The 15,827-nt window shown below is 41.2% G+C and overlaps 1 protein-coding gene across 2 annotated transcripts in view; it reads right to left on the reverse strand.

Moving 5' to 3' along the window:
• Positions 1-15,827, reverse strand: part of FHL2 (four and a half LIM domains 2) — a 66,633-nt gene that overhangs the window by 4,912 nt on the left and 45,894 nt on the right. For both annotated transcript variants that reach the window (XM_064143631.1, XM_064143629.1), the window contains exons 2-3: positions 13,562-13,742; positions 2,475-2,649 (exon numbers count right to left, since the gene is read on the reverse strand). In XM_064143631.1, the coding sequence (XP_063999701.1) occupies positions 2,475-2,649; positions 13,562-13,717 (331 nt within the window). In that variant the 5' untranslated portion in view covers positions 13,718-13,742. The remainder of the gene's footprint in view (positions 1-2,474; positions 2,650-13,561; positions 13,743-15,827) is intronic.

The raw sequence follows: 15,827 nt of genomic DNA on the forward strand, positions 1-15,827 counted from the left end.
ACACCTGGCTAATTGCCAACAAGCTTCTTGCATCACTTTCACAATACAGTATAGTCATAAAGGATCATTTCATGTCTGCTGTGTGGCCTTATTCCTGATCTCATTGAGGTCCACTATAAATTTGCAATGGCTTCTGGCTCTGCAACACCTACCCTAAATGTTTCCCTGTCTCTTGAAACTTTCAGTAAGAAAGAAACTTTCTGTCTTCAGTTCTATTTAAGCCATAGTGAAAATGTGAAAGGAAATAAAATGCTTTAAAACAATCCTTTACTGAAAAACAGAGAAGTGGTATGGTAGGAGACGAATGTAGTTGTCAAGGATGAAGGTTTAGGATACAGATACTTTGCTTGGCTGATTCAGACCACTATGTGAGAGGTGGATTCGGAGCCCTCCCAGGAAATTGGAGATGCTTTATCACATGGACAAATTTCTTTGCACATTATACAATTTCCTTAGTACCAGTTTGAGTCGGAATATTTTATACTGTCTAGAAGGGAAAACAAACAAATGGTGCTCCCACAGTTCTGCATTACTCTTGAAGTCTATAGCAACAAACGTGATGTCAGGTGCTCAGAAGGTTGACAAGCAGATCATGTGGGCTAACGACGAAGAGCCATGCTGATTTCCTTTGATGCTGACCCTCCCCACCCCCATTACTGCAGGGTGCACTTTTAGCATTTTTCCCTTCTCAAGCATTATTTCCTGTTGGTTTTCTAGTTGTATGTTTTTCTTTTTCAGTTTCATTACATTCTGCCCAGAGGCATGCTTCAGGATTTTATTTTGTATTTTTATTTTAAGAACTGACATGTAGGGATGTAGTAGGTGAACTGTTGGGTACCTTTCTGCCTGATGCTTATGTGCTTGCATGTTTTGGATCTGTTTTATTAATGGATGCTGTTTATGAATTATGCCTTCTTTTTGCTGGTAACTTTTTATATCATACCAAGGAATAAATAAATCAGTCCTCGAAGGAATGATATTCTGGAAAAAGGAGATGTGGACAATTTGGGGGTTTATTATCATATTTTTAGCTGTTTGTTGTTTGGGTTGTGTTGTCACTGAAACTCAAGGCAGGGGGAGCTCTGTTTGTTTTCTGCTAGACTGAAGTTAGTGGGAGTTCAGTTTGCAGAAGGACTGAAAGATCATGCTTATAATTAGTTTAGTATTTAATGGGCATGTCATGATAATGCTTTATTAAATCTAAATTGTACACTTAGTGGAGCAAAGCAAAGGGCAAGTGTAGCATTAGCAGCCTCTATAAAGGGTATCCAACCACTTGCTGGTCCTTTCAAAATGAATTGCGCTTCAATTAGTGATCATAGTTCTCTGGTGTAGCTCCTCTACTAACGTGGTGTGCTGTGTAAGTACAAAATACATGCTGGGTGTACTGCTCTCTGAATGTGGTGGCATCTTGACTGTCTGAGAAGCAGCTGAAAACCAGCTGGTGGTTTAAAATTTTCATCAAAATTTCTTCTGTTTCAGGTTGTAAGAGTAGAAAGGATTCTCGGGGTTGTCCCTATTACTACTTACCAGTCTATAGCTGGCATAATAGGTAATAAAGAGACTCATTCAGTAAATAAGCATGCTGGTCATGGGGATGAATTTGAACAATCTTAAATACATACATGTGTGTGTGTATATATATATATGGAGTTCTAGCTTTAAAGCTAGCACTGGCATGTCAGTTGTTTGTGCTGTATCAGTAAAACCAGGTCCACATGGACTAATAGAAGGAGATGCTCACACTCAGTCAGGAATGAATGGGTACGACCACCTGCTTTTGAATAGAATTTCAGTTTATACATTCTTTTTTATCATCAAACCCTCATTTTTATGCTTTAGGTACACCTAAATGGCCAGTATCAGAACCAGTCAAGGAAGAATTTTACTGGGAAAAGTAGCAAGTAATTGTTATGGAGCATACAAATGCATTCCTCAAACTGCTTTTTACTATTTTATTTCTGAAGCAATATTCCATCCACTTTAAGCTCTCAAATCATCGTAGATTAGTATTGACATGAGCAGATGAGGCTTTAGCAATGTGTTACTACAACTATAAAAAGAAAATAGCTCTTTCCTGTTTCTTCCTATCTTTTAGCTCAAGAAAAACATTGTAGGCACTTTTGACCAATTTTTCGTTTTCATGGGAGACACCAAATTTAGACTGACTACAATAACAGCTAAATGGTTAAGTAAGCTTTTAAATGCAAGCTGTTTCTGATCTTCAAGCAGTAGAAGCCAATAAAAATAAAGTACAAAGTTTAGATTGGACAACCAGACCAATTTTAGTTGTCCAGCCATCAAAAACCTCTAAATGAATTCTGGAAAGTACTTAGAATGTACCTTCAACTGTATTTTACAGAGTACAGCAGGACTTAATAGAGATAGTAATGGGAAAAAATGTTCACAAATGTTTGATTTAGGTTTGATATTTAGCCTAATCTTTACTTAGTCCAAAAAGTGAGCATCCTAACCTGGCATAATAGTCTTCTTGCACTCATTACATTTGGAAGAGTATTCATTGGAGTAGCAATCAGTACAAAGTAGATGTTCCTCTTTTGCAGCAAAAGGTTTGTCCACCAATGAATTCTTGCACTGGAAGCAGTGGAAACAGGTTTCATGCCAGTGACAGTCCTTGTAAGACAGATCCTGTAGAAATCAAAAACCACAGAGTAAGTAGAATGAATAATTTGCACACAACTAGAAGCTCAAGGAATGCAAACATCCAAATCTGAACCACATCCAGGAGAGGAGCCTGATTTGCATACCTCAAGCAAACGACATGATTTGATTAAAGTGGACTTATTTTGCTATGATAACTAAGAATAGCTCATGACAACTACAAACCTTTTTCAGTTCAAGGTAACCTTCATATTTTGATTGTAACAGAGGAACAAGTAATTTCTTTTAGGTATTTCCTCTGAGAGTAAAGCCCTAGTTCCCAGTCAGATTAAAACTTGTTAACCTTCTGTGTATAACAGACTTTCCCTATTTGTCTTACCTATTGCTGATTTCTAGGTCATTTCATAGCTGTTCACTCCTGGGCAGAAATTCTTTTCTGAATTACTTTCTGGCATTTTTTTAGTTCAGCAGATCTGCACCAAGGGTGGAATTGGTTTGATCTCTGCTCCCTTCCTTTCTTTCTTCACTGCTACTAATTTTTACTGACTCTTCTGTTTTGATTTACCTGTGTTTCAAATGTGCACCAGACTGAAAGGTAAGAGACCATGTTGAACCTGCAGCCAGTGATCCAGAATACTCTATCCAAGGGAATATTATGGGCACCTAAGTATTTAAAATACACTCTGCAGTGGTACTTCTATTAATTAAAAAATCAGTCCTCCTAAAAATTGTAACCTGAAGGAATGGGTTGTGCCTTTTAAAATTTAAATTGGCCTAATTATGTAAAGCTTGAAGAGTGTCTTTGGACTTCAAACAAAATGGAAGGTAGATGGTTACAAGAAAGGATGTTTACCCCAAAATACATAGTTTTAGGTTTGAGGTGATAATGTGAGGAGCTGGTATTGTGAGTTTATAAGGATCGAACAGAAATAACTTTTGTTGTGGGTGAAAATCCACTATGTATAAATTACAAGCACTGAAGGAAAAAAAAGAGTGCAATCATCACAAAGTGTTCAAACATGATCTTGCCTAAGTTGCTCCATGTCAGTCAGTACAGTCACAGGTAACTCCAAATGTGCAGTTGTAGCCCAGAGCTAACAAAAGATCCTGTGGATTTAGCGTGAAATAATCACATGTTATGTCTGCAAGAGCTTTGTTTCCAAAATCAGGTAACAAGAAACACTGAAATAGTTTTGCGTAGCTTAGCTGATGTGCGATAACTTGTTAAATTATAGTAACTTCAATCAGAATTTGACTCTGCAATAAAGAGTTTCTGTTTGGAATCACCTACATTTCTTTAAATCACTGAGTAACAGTTGATACCTTTCATGCTGGAGGTTACAGTCTGTGATAGACTGTCTAAGCCTTCTACTTTTTATCTTTCAGACAGTTGTTTTTTAGGCTTGCTTGATCATTGCAGCTAGCTCCTTTTGAAACAACTCAAATTCCTGCTTGTAAAAGTTTAATCTTTTCTAATAGCAAAATGAAAGAACCCCCAGGTATTTACAGCATTGTTTTTAGGTTGTGGGTTATCACAGGATCATAGGATGTTAGGTATTGGAAGGGACCCAAAGAGATCATCGAGTCCAACCCCCCTGCTGAAGCAGGACAATACTAACACAGATCACAGAGGAAAAGAGACAGACGAGCTTTGAAAGTCTCCAGAGAAGGAGACTCCACGACCTCCCTGGGGAGCCTGTTCCACTGCCCTGTGACCCTTACAGTAAATAAATTCCCCCTTGTGTTGAGGTGGAACCTCTTTTTCTGCAACTTACACCCTTACACCCGTTGCTCCATATCATATCACAAGAAGTGAGTGAGTGGCCAGCCCTCAGATACTTAAAAGCATTTATCAAATCCCCTCTCAGTCTTCTTCTCTCCAGACTAAAAAGCCCCAGGTCCCTCAGCCTCTCCTCATAAGCCAAGCCCTCCAGTCCAATAGTCATCATTGTAGCCCTCTGCTGGATCCTTTCCAGCAGATTCCTGTCCTTCTTAAACTAGGGAGCCCAAAACTGAACACAGTATTCAAGATGAGGTCTCACCAGGGCAGAGTAGAGGGGCAGGAGAACCTCCCTTGTAGGTTTTTTTTCTCGTTTTCAGTTTTCTGCTTGGTTTGATTTTCTCTTTAAATGAAGTTGAACAGCCTAAATATGATCCTATAGGAGAATAATGTTTTCCATGAAAAAGTACAAGATACAGCCATCTGAGTGTTCCAAAATGTGACTTTTGCCTGCTATTAAGTAGAGTGACAACAGACCTGGTTGGTGGTATTTTTTTGTTTTTTTTTTGTTTTTTTTTTCTTCTTCTCTTGTCTCTTTGCCACTTGGTGTAACATTGCCACTTGATTTTGTAACATTCTGCAAACTAATTTTTATCTCAAATTCATATGCAGTTACTTGCTTTTGGTTTTGCTTTATCAATAAATTTAGACTCTTGAGAAGGTGTGTGCTTTTTTAGGAGAGCAGTAATGATGACAAGGATTAGGTTTCAATGGTGAAAGTTTTGATCCTTCAGCTAGTTATGACAGCAGCTTGTATAGATGTGTGGTGGTTTGGGTGCTAGCTGCCTCCCCACACTTTGGATATTAACCAGACTAGACTCAGCCAGCTCTGGAAATTGAATGAAGCTTATTACTTACAGCTTAGCACAATATACAAGCAAATATTTACAGTATATACAGAAATATAGAAGGTAATACAGAAATATAACTCCTCTCCCAGAAACCTGAGTCCCCAGGAGGGGCTCCCAACCACACTTCACCTTCTCCCACCCTTCTACCTTACTCTAGTTGTTGCCTTGTGCCTCAAGGAAGAATAGAGTTCAGCTGGGGGTTTAGGAACCAAGTGGATTAATCAGAGAGATGGAAGGTGAGGTTAGAGAGAAATGCAGCTCAAAGCCCAGGCTGTGCCCGAATGCCTTATCTATGTTTGGATTCTTGTTCTTATACATCTCAGCAAGCCTATGAGTGAAGTAGACATCACCAGTGTTTCCCTTTCACAGCCTGTAATCTAGTTCTTCTCACCTAAACATTCTAGCTAGTTTCAAACTAGCACAAGCTGTTAGCTGGCTAGGTGAAAGCAGAAGGTATTTCATCATGGCAGCTACAAAGTACATAAGATACACACAGATGTGAATAACCTGGAGCTACCTGGAGCAATTATAACAGATATTGTCATCAAATATAGCAAGACTCAGTAAGATGTCTGGCTTTGACATGCTTGCAGCAGCATATTAAAACTGATGAAATCGATATTGCTTTCTGTCTCTGAATCTGTCACATCCCAAGCAAGAAAATCCAAGATACAGAACAAAATATTTCTGTACCACAATTGTTCTTAGGTCACCAGAAATCACATTTCTTCCACTTCAGTGTGTTGCGTTTCAGACCAGAGGGTTTGACTTATACATAAGCTGTGGCTCTATTGATATGGAGCAGATTCTACACTGGGGGAGTCGCATGCGCAAAACCAACTTTAAGCTTGTCAGACTGCTAGGCTGGTTCTCAGTTAAGTTGTAAGAGTCTAAGAAGTAGTCTAAGGATGTGAACTCCAGGTTACACTAGCTGATTGTAACCCAAAGAAATCTGTACCAGCAGAAGTTCCAGGTACAAGTTATACAGGTGATTCCAGTTTATTGCTACTACAGACTCAAAACTGGAGTCTATCCTTAAAATATTAAGGAACATGTCTTCTCAGCTGCTTTGTGCAGCCTGAGTGAAATGAGTCCCTGGTGCTACTAATTTGAATCGTGGATTTTAACGCAGCCTTCTATGTTGCTTAAGAAAACAACACAGAGAATGACTCTTTTTCACCATCAGTTTGTGCATCTGTCTATGCAGGCTGATGGCCACAAGCTCTTATTAGATAAAGTAAACATAAGCACAGGTAAGATAGTTACTAGATAAAGTACAGAAGATTGGAAAATTTCCACAGATTGACTTTAGGGAAGTGGAATGATGTTTACATATACAGAGATGCATGCACCACAGATGCTCATGCATGTGGTCTGTCTTCTATAAGTGCTTTGCACCTGAAGTGCAGAGAGCACCAGAACAGTTTTAGGTGTGCTACTAGCAAAAAAGAAAGGAAGTAGGCAGTGCCTGTATCTGCAGAGCTGTGATAAATCCTGCAGCAGAATTTGAAAGGAAAATTATTTAATACTTCATTCAGTTACATTTTTTCTGAACATGGAAAGTAATCATTCCCTTGTCTGGTTTCATAAGAAGATAAAAAATTAACCAGTTAGCAATACCTGAAACTACTCATATTTTCATGACAGCCTGATGGGAGATTCAGTGTCAGCTGGAAATGTCAGCTCAGTATTCCTCTGGACAGCCAAATGAATGTTTCTCAAACAGATGCCAGAAAGTGGACCAAGTGGACATCCTTTATACACTCTCAGGTGACTGTAAGAATATACAGCAAGGAAAATTTAATGTATATTCTATTTGTACCCAGAACCTTTTAGAGTCACTCCATGTAAAGTAAGTTTGAAATGTAAAGTTTTGAAAAGCCATTGTATACTTGGCAAGCTATTTTATTTCCACTTATTTTCATTATGTTGTCCCCACAAGTATCCATTGCTAGGTGAGAAAAGGTGTAGGTGGTGGTTTGGGTTTTTTGGTTTAGTGCAGTTTGGGGTTTTTTGTTTGTTTTGGGACTTTGTGCCCCAAAGCTGGAGTTACCAGGTAACTGGCTTAAGCACAGAGTTCTTGTAATCTGCAGCTATAATGTCTTCTACTCTGGCTTTGCAAGTGGAGTTGCCATCCTTGGAGGTGTTAAAAAAAAAGACTAGATGAGGTACTTAGTACCATGGTCTAGTTGATTGGACAGGGTTGGGTGATAGGTTGGACTGAATGATCTTGGGGAGGGTCTCTTCCAACCTGGTTGATTCTATGAAGTAAACTTAAGCCATTACATATTACCTTTTTTTCCAGAACTGTCTTTCAACAGGGGACCCCATAGGAAAAAGGTGTTTAAAAAGTTTAATACCAGAAGAGTAACCATGTAGGTTTTTTCATGGGTGAAGACTACATCAAACTTTTTTGCATGCTGCAATGCTCTTTTCAGAAATCTGAGAAGTGAGGTATGCCAACAAATTGCTGTACAGGTTTTAGCCATGTACTGTAACACTGGAGTACATTAGACTTGCACATGTATATCACAGTATCACCAAGGTTGGAAGAGACCTCACAGATCATCAAGTCCAACCCTTTACCACAGAGCTCAAGGCTAGACCATGGCACCAAGTGCCACGTCCAATCTTGCCTTGAACAGCCCCAGGGACGGCGACTCCACCACCTCCCCGGGCAGCCCATTCCAGTGTCCAATGACTCTCTCAGTGAAGAACTTTCTCCTCACCTCGAGCCTAAATTTCCCCTGGCGTAGCTTGAGGCTGTGTCCTCTTGTTCTGGTGCTGGCCACCTGAGAGAAGAGAGCAACCTCCTCCTGGCCACAACCACCCCTCAGGTAGTTGTAGACAGCAAAACCATGTTTAGGAAAGGTAAAGGCAGGCAATATTGTGTTGAATCCAACCCCTTAGAGATATGAGAAAAGATTAATCTCTCTGCCTCTTTTACTATTGCACTTCACAACTAGTCTGCTATTCAGTAATGCACTGAGAAAGTGTTGCAAGTCAGGACAGGGTTTAACCATAAAAAAATTAGAAAAACAACTATTTCTGCCCTTTCCTGATCCGCATTACTAGAGGCTTTATTTTCTGTTTAGTTTATATGCAGGATTGACCTTTTTGATTAATTTTTGGCCTGCATGCTGACACAGCGGCTTTATCTCACAATCCAATTTTAATTTTATCCTTACATCCTGCAGAAATAGTTTTGACCTCCTCCTACTTGCCAAGGCTAACTTGTGGACTTCATTAAACCCTGGATTACTGTGGGTATTTCCTCTATCTGTGGTGGTTCCTCTGCCACAAAGTGTAGTGGAGGGTCACATAGGCCCAAATAGGCTTATTCATGCCTTGCCTTGCCTTGCCTTGCCTTGCCTTGCCTTGCCTTGCCTTGCCTTGCCTTGCCTTGCCTTGCCTGGTGTGCTGGTTTGAAGCAGAGTAGAATGTTTTGGTGAGTAGAACTGGATCACAGGCTGTGAAAGGGAAACAGTGGTGATGTCTACTTCCCTCAGAGTCTTGCTGAAGAAGAAACGAAAACATGAGATAACACTCTGGCCATTTATGTCTCACTCTGCCTTGGGCTTCTGTCTGAGATACATCTCTCTAACACACCCTCCACTCACCTTTGCTTCTTAACCTCTTGGCTGAACCTCCATTCTTCCTTGGGACTGGGGTAAGGTTGAGAGGGGCAGGGGGAAGATGCAGGGGTGGTTGAGAGCCCCTCCTGGGGACTCAGGTTTCTGGGAGGGGAGTTGTGTCTCTGTATTACCTTTTACCTTGTCTATTTCTGTCTATAACTGTATATACTGTAAATATCTGCTTGTATATTGTGCTAGCTGTAAATAAATAGCTTCATTTATATTCCCAGAGCTGGCTGAGTCTAGTCTGGGTAACTTCTAAAGTGTGGGGGGTGGGGAACACCCAAACCATCACACCTGGACATGTTCTTCTGCCCAAGCCAGAGGTAAACACATTAAACAGACAAAAGTGGCACAACAGGCCTGGTGTCACAGTCTGGCCTGCCCAGGGTCCAGGTTGTATAACACAGCTGTGTAAGCCCACTCGCTTAGCATATGGCCCACTGGGTGCAAGGCCCATGCTATCCCCATATTTGGGGAATTAGACCTGTGGACCCTTCCTAATTTGGTGTGTTTCAGCCTACTGCCAGAAGCCTATTGGATGATATCGTGGCCAAAGGACCATTAATCCCGGCCCACATCTGATAAATAGGGCAATCCAGGTAAACAAGATGCTCTTGCCACTCTGTCCGCTCACCTCTCCCTGCCTGCCTGCTGCCTGGGGCTGCTACCTTTGTTCTCTTTTACATGACCCTTTGTTCCACGGCACTCTGCACCCACCCAGGGGATGATCGAACGAGGCGTTCCCGGTGTTCCCGCTCGGCCGCCGCTCCAGCTCGCCGCATCAGCCCGATCATGCCTGTGGAAGCCTCTCAGGCAGCGCGCCCCAAATTCGAATGGAACTATCAGCTCCACGAGAATCAACTACGTGGCTTTCACTGTATGCATTTTGGGACCACAGACGCTGAGACTTCCAATTAGTGAGTATTCGAATGCTCTCGATTCAAGTTGTTAAGGAATTTCATTAGCTTTATGTGCTAGTTTGAAGCAGGCTAGAATGTTTTGGTGAGAAGAACTAGATTACAGGCTGTGGAAAGAAAACAGTGGTGATGTCTACTTTGCTCACAGCCTTGCTGAGAAGTATAGGAACAGGAAATAAAAACATTAGATAACACACTCGCCATCACTCTCGCTGGGGCTGCTGGCTGAGCTGCATCCCTCTAACCTCACCTTCCGTTTTGGTCTAACCCACTTTGCTTCCTAACCTTTTGGCTGAACCTCCATTCTTCCCTGGGACTGGGGTAAGATTGAGAGGGGCAGGGGGAAGGTGCAGGGGTGGTTGAGAGCTCCTCCTGGGGACTCAGGTTTCTGGGAGGGGAGTTGTGTTTCTGTATTACTTTTACCTTGTATATTTCTGTCTATAACTGTAGATACTGTAAATATCTGCTTGTATATTGTGCTAGCTGTAAATATAAGCTTCATTCATATTTCCAGAGCTGCCTGAGTCTAGTCTGGGTGATTTCTAAAGTGTGGGGGGGCAGGGAACACCCAAACCATCACACTTCACCAGTGGCAGTTTATGCTGCAAGACTCTCTGATTAAAACATTTCTAAAACCTCTACCAAGTTGCTTAATTTGGCTGCATATAGACATTCTGTAAAATAGTTTTACCAACCATATCAAAGGATTTGTGTGGGTTAGTTGTGTATAAGTTTTGGATGGAATTCTCTTTGTATATATTAATAAATTATTCAATAACCTTTAAATCTGCCTCATATCACACCCCAAACTCAGACTCAAACCCCTCTACAACCCAAGGCCCACAAGGAAACTTAGAGAAGCTAAAATCAGCCAAAATTCACACTTTGGCAGATTTTCAAATGAGAACCTAATGGATGGATTTCCATAAAGAAGGGTAAAACTGTAAGTGTGGTGAGGGCTCGCCAGGAACAGAGGCAATCAAATGACAATTCTAGAACCTGTTGGCATATGGGTAATGTGTAATAACTGTGAGATAAATGGCATTGTGCTCTTGTGCTGCCTACCAGTCCCTCCTACCACTCAGTATATGAAGCTTTTAATCTGCCTCTGATAGCTTCATAAACATCAGCTAGGACTGTTTACAGTTAACAAAATGTCCCAAGTCCAAAGGAGTTATTCCGCTGGGGTGGGGACATCACCCAAGACAGTTGCTCCATTAGATTTTAGATACTAATGTACAGCTGTATAAAGGCTAAGAGCTAAGAGAGAACACACAAATAAATACGAAGTCTGTTTCCTACATGCATTGAACACACTGGTTTTTATTTCCATTTTGCCTTATTTGCTCAGAGGAAAATGAAAATGCAATTTGTAAAAATTTATCTATTAAAATACATACTTATATTCCTTAAGTGTTTCTCTATCTATATATAAAAATATATATGCAGCTAAACAAGGAGAAGAAGCACGATTTTTTGTGACTTTGTGTTTCACAACTGAATTTTACTCAGTCATACAGTACATAAGCTTCAACTGAAACTTAATGTGTGGCTGAGGATGTGGACATGCTGGAGTGTGTCCAGAGAAGGGCCACGAGGATGATCAGAGGACTGGAGCACCTCAGCTATGAAGACAGACTGAAAGAGTTTGGGCTGTTCACTCTGGGGAAGAGGAGGCTCCCAGGTGACCTTATTGTAGCCTTGCAATATGTGAAAGGGGCCTACAAAAGAGCTAGGGAGGGACTTTTGAGGCTATCAGGTAGTGACAGGACTAGAGGGAATGAAGCGAAGCTGGAGATGGGTAGGTTCAGACTGGATGTGAGGGGGAAGTTGTTCTTCCTCTTCTTGTGCTGAGAGGCTGGAATGGGTTGCCCAGGGAGGTGGTTGAGGCCCCATCCCTGGAGGTCTTTAAGGCCAGGATGGATGAGGCTCTGGCCAGCCTGATCTAGAGTAGGGTGTCCCTGCCTGTGGCAGGGGGGTTGGAACTGGATGATCTTTGTGGTCGATTCCAACCCTGACTGATTCTATATGTATGGGCTCTCTCAAATATATTCTCTGTCACTGGAAAACCTACTCCCATTTTCTTCAGTGGGAACAATAATAGAACCTCTTTCTACTCAACTACATATTTTTCCAGAAAACTTCCAGGAGTTTAAGTCTGCCCCTTTCATCTATCTGTCAGAATTTGGTTGAAGGCGGTTGACATGTTCAAAGGCTGCAGCATAAAGCACGAACAGGCACAAACAGCGGTCACAGAAACACAAAAAGACACATTTGTGTCCCGTACACTTTATTGCTTCTTTAGCAATCTTTATTTACTGTCCTATAGTTGTGTTTTCCACATATAGTTCTGGCTCTTTACATATATAAAATATTCTTATATTGCAGATAGTCAGGGCTCTTTTTCTATCTACTGTTAGAGTGTGTCTTGCTTAAAAGTACAGAAGGGCAGTGTATCGGATAGCAGCCACACTCCCTAAATCCATAAATCTGGGTTGAAAAGTTCAGCCTAATTAATTCCTGAATACTTTGTCTGAGATTTGTTGAAGCTGGTCCAAGTTTTTAAATTCTCGAATATCAACACACGGAAATATATTCTCGGGGGATTAGAAAGAGACCTTAAAACAAAAGCACATTCTGGAAGGGGGCAGAAATATGTTGCTTTTTCAGGTTAGGCTAGCTGTATCTCTACTTTAATCTGAATATTTGTGAGCTGTAGAAAAGCTGGCAGTTTTATACCCTCTTACAGATTATCACCAGTTCCCTCTCATGAGGGTGAAACATTCTTACCTTTTAAAGTCTCCTCAAAGGGGCTTTCCTATTGATCCGCCAACAGGGCAGGATAGATCACTTTAGAAGATATGAGACATTCGTTTTTGCCAATCTGACTAAGTGTGTGTCTTTGAACTAGTGATAGAGTGTTAGTATCAGTAACATGGACTAATTGGTACTTCCCGAGGCATGGCTCAGCAATGTAGGAAATCGAGTGCCAGACCTTCTTGTAGCAGCCAGGAATTCCAAGGCCATGCAAAGCAAACTGCTGTGCAAAGTCCCTCCATCAGTGAAACTCTTGGCCAATTTTGAACAGCTTAATTTTGTGCAAAGACATGAATATTGAACCAAGTCTGTCTGTAGCAGTCCAAAAGACACTTGACTGGATGGCTCAGATATTGTCTGTGTTTATTCAGTCACAGTAAAACTGGCATGAACTCCAGTTTTGGTTAATTTAAAAGAAATGCAGGTGGTCACACCTTGTTCATACCAGATAAGTGTTTGCACAGCAGTGCAGTACATAGCTCAAGCATGCAAGCTCTCTGCTCTGTCCCTTACAATCTTTAGTTAGACTCCACTGTCATCATTCCATAGTTAAAAGGCATCATAATTATACTGCATTCCAATGGACTTATCACTTGGGTCAGCATTAGCTAGATTTTTGTGGTCCATGAGTTGGCAGCACTTCATAAGGCTGTTTTGTCGTCTTGATGATAACTGAGTTGGGTCACCGCAAAGCCAGCAGCAGCATAGCTCCCTCTGACTGAAAGGTAGACAAAATCAGCTTCTGCCACCAGATCTCAGATGGGCCCCAAGGACAGGAGAGACAGAAACAGAGGTCCAGAAAGCACGCTTTCCCACCAAAAGAAACCACTAAGTAGGTGTTAAGCTGGATCCTTCCAGATAATAGCACCATGGCTCAAAGCTGTATTATCCAAGCTACTCTCAAGATTTCTGTAACAAGACACATATCTGACATACCTTGCAGTCAGCTCCAATAGGTTTTTTGCACTCCTCACAGGTGTTGGAATAAAGGTTTTCATAGCACTTCACACAGTAGGGGCTGTCCTCCTTCAGAATGTACTTCTTACCAAAGAGGGACTCTTTGCAATGGTGGCAGTCGAAGCGTTCAGTCATTTTGATGTCTGGGAGTCCAGCTATCCTGTCAAGAAGACAGAAGTAGGCATGTCAGACTGAACTACACTTAACCCAATCCACCCCAAAGGCCTACCAGTTCTGGTTTATCACATCATACCTCCATTTTAGTTCAACTTTCAGTCAGACAAATCAATACAATAGGAAGAAAATGAGCTATAAATTTGGCAGTGCTGGGTAATGACAGTGGCCCACCTATTTTAGCCATCTATTGACCTGTCTTTGAGCAGAGCTGGTGGTAGAAATGAGAGAGAGAAAATTCTGAGTTTGAAGAATCCACATGGGATTTGTGACTGAGATTTGACCAATATGTCTAAAGCAATAAAGTCTCTCTGTAGGTGATGGAGAGAGACAAATACTTTAAGAAGATGAGCCAGATAATCTTAAGAGAAGCAAAAATCTCTTTCTTAAAGAAGGATGAAAGTTTGCATTGCTGGCCAACTTCAGTCATGCACAGGCTATCAGGCATCATTGTTACATGCTTCTGCTCCTTCCTTCTCTACATTCTTTGTGATCCAATGTTTGACAATCACTGTCCTGCAAGGAAACACCAGCCCTCCATCTCTACCTGTGCATTGGACTACGGGTAGTGTTAACAGCAGGAGATGTGGGGATTGGTGATCACGTATCTGATTGTTCTCTGATGCAGCTGAATGGGTCATCCAACAGCTGTGGTGTACTGGGACAGAGAATCACAGAAACATTCAGTCTGGAATAGACTTTCAGGAACACCAAACCCAACCGACTACTCTACAAGGGTCACCCTAAACCGTATCCCCAAGCCACACATCCAAATAACTTTTAAACATGTCCAGAGGTGCTGACTCAATCAGCTCCCTGGGCAGCCCATTCCAATGCCTGACCACTCTGCCTGTGACATTTTTTTCCCCTAATATCTAGTCTAAACCTACCCAGTTGCAGCGTTCCCTCTTGTTCTATAATTTTTCACCTGTGAGAAGAGCCACAAGTGAGAGCTAGATACACTAACTCAGGCAGATATCAAACAATTATTGCAGATATAGAGAAGCAAGTAGAAGGAACTGCAAATGATGCATCAGCTTGTCCCAGTTAGGAACAACTGCTGTTTGCTCCTCAGGTCTTGCTGTGTCTTCAGCATTTTCTGAATGCACACACAAGCAGTTATGACACATGCCTTTGATTACTTGCATGGAAGTTCTTTATTGCCTGGGACAATTTATTTTGGGGTTTATTGGAATCATCAGCATCTTTCTTAACCTAAGGCTAGCTGCTGTGTGTTGTGCCTGAACTCTGTTTGGAGATTACAGCTGGGGTAGGGCACAGCTGTCTGCTCAGGATGGGGATTTCCTAGGCAGAAAGTACATTCCACATGGATTTCCTGATCTTCACTGCCTGCCAGGCTTGATCTCCTCTTAAAGCCATGTTTGATCTGTAAAGCCTTAAATGTTTTAGGTACTAATGGCTTAAGTGGCTAACTTTGTATTTCCACATAAATGATACTTAAAGCAGCTGAATTTATTTTGTCAACTTCATCTCTAAGTTTTAAACAAAAAGTTGTTACTTGCTTAGTGTTCTTGACACAGGTTGCTTGATTGCAGATTTTGTCATCTAATTCTGGTGGTGGGAGTCACCCTCAGGGCATTCTGGAATCTTGAGTTCTCCTCTGGCATTTCAACTTTAATTACTATATTTTATTCCACATCACTGGGATTTGATTAAGGGTTTAGAGGAGTTTGAATAAGAAAAAAGGGTTTTTTTCTTTATGACTAGAAATATTTTTCGATTGGCTTGTGTTTTTTAAAAATAATTATTTGGGTTGTTTTAATTGAATAATGCTTGGTCAACTGCTGTGACTAGCACAGACTAGGGGATGAATGCTTTTATGTATGTGTGATGCAGGTTAAGTGATAGTTCATCAGCTAGGAAGTCTGTTGAACTCCAAGAAACTGCTGAAGAAGAAAGAGTCAAACTACCAAAACCTGCTTGGAAGAAAAATCCTGACAGCTGTTCATCTGTGCTGTGGACAGTCCAGAAAGAGTAGCAGTTCTGCTGTTTTGACCCTGCAGATGCTCTAGAAACTGATTAACTTTTATATTCCAAGGAGGAACTAGAT

Source organism: Pogoniulus pusillus, chromosome 5 (assembly GCF_015220805.1).
Source record: "Pogoniulus pusillus isolate bPogPus1 chromosome 5, bPogPus1.pri, whole genome shotgun sequence".
NCBI lineage: Eukaryota > Metazoa > Chordata > Aves > Piciformes > Lybiidae > Pogoniulus > Pogoniulus pusillus.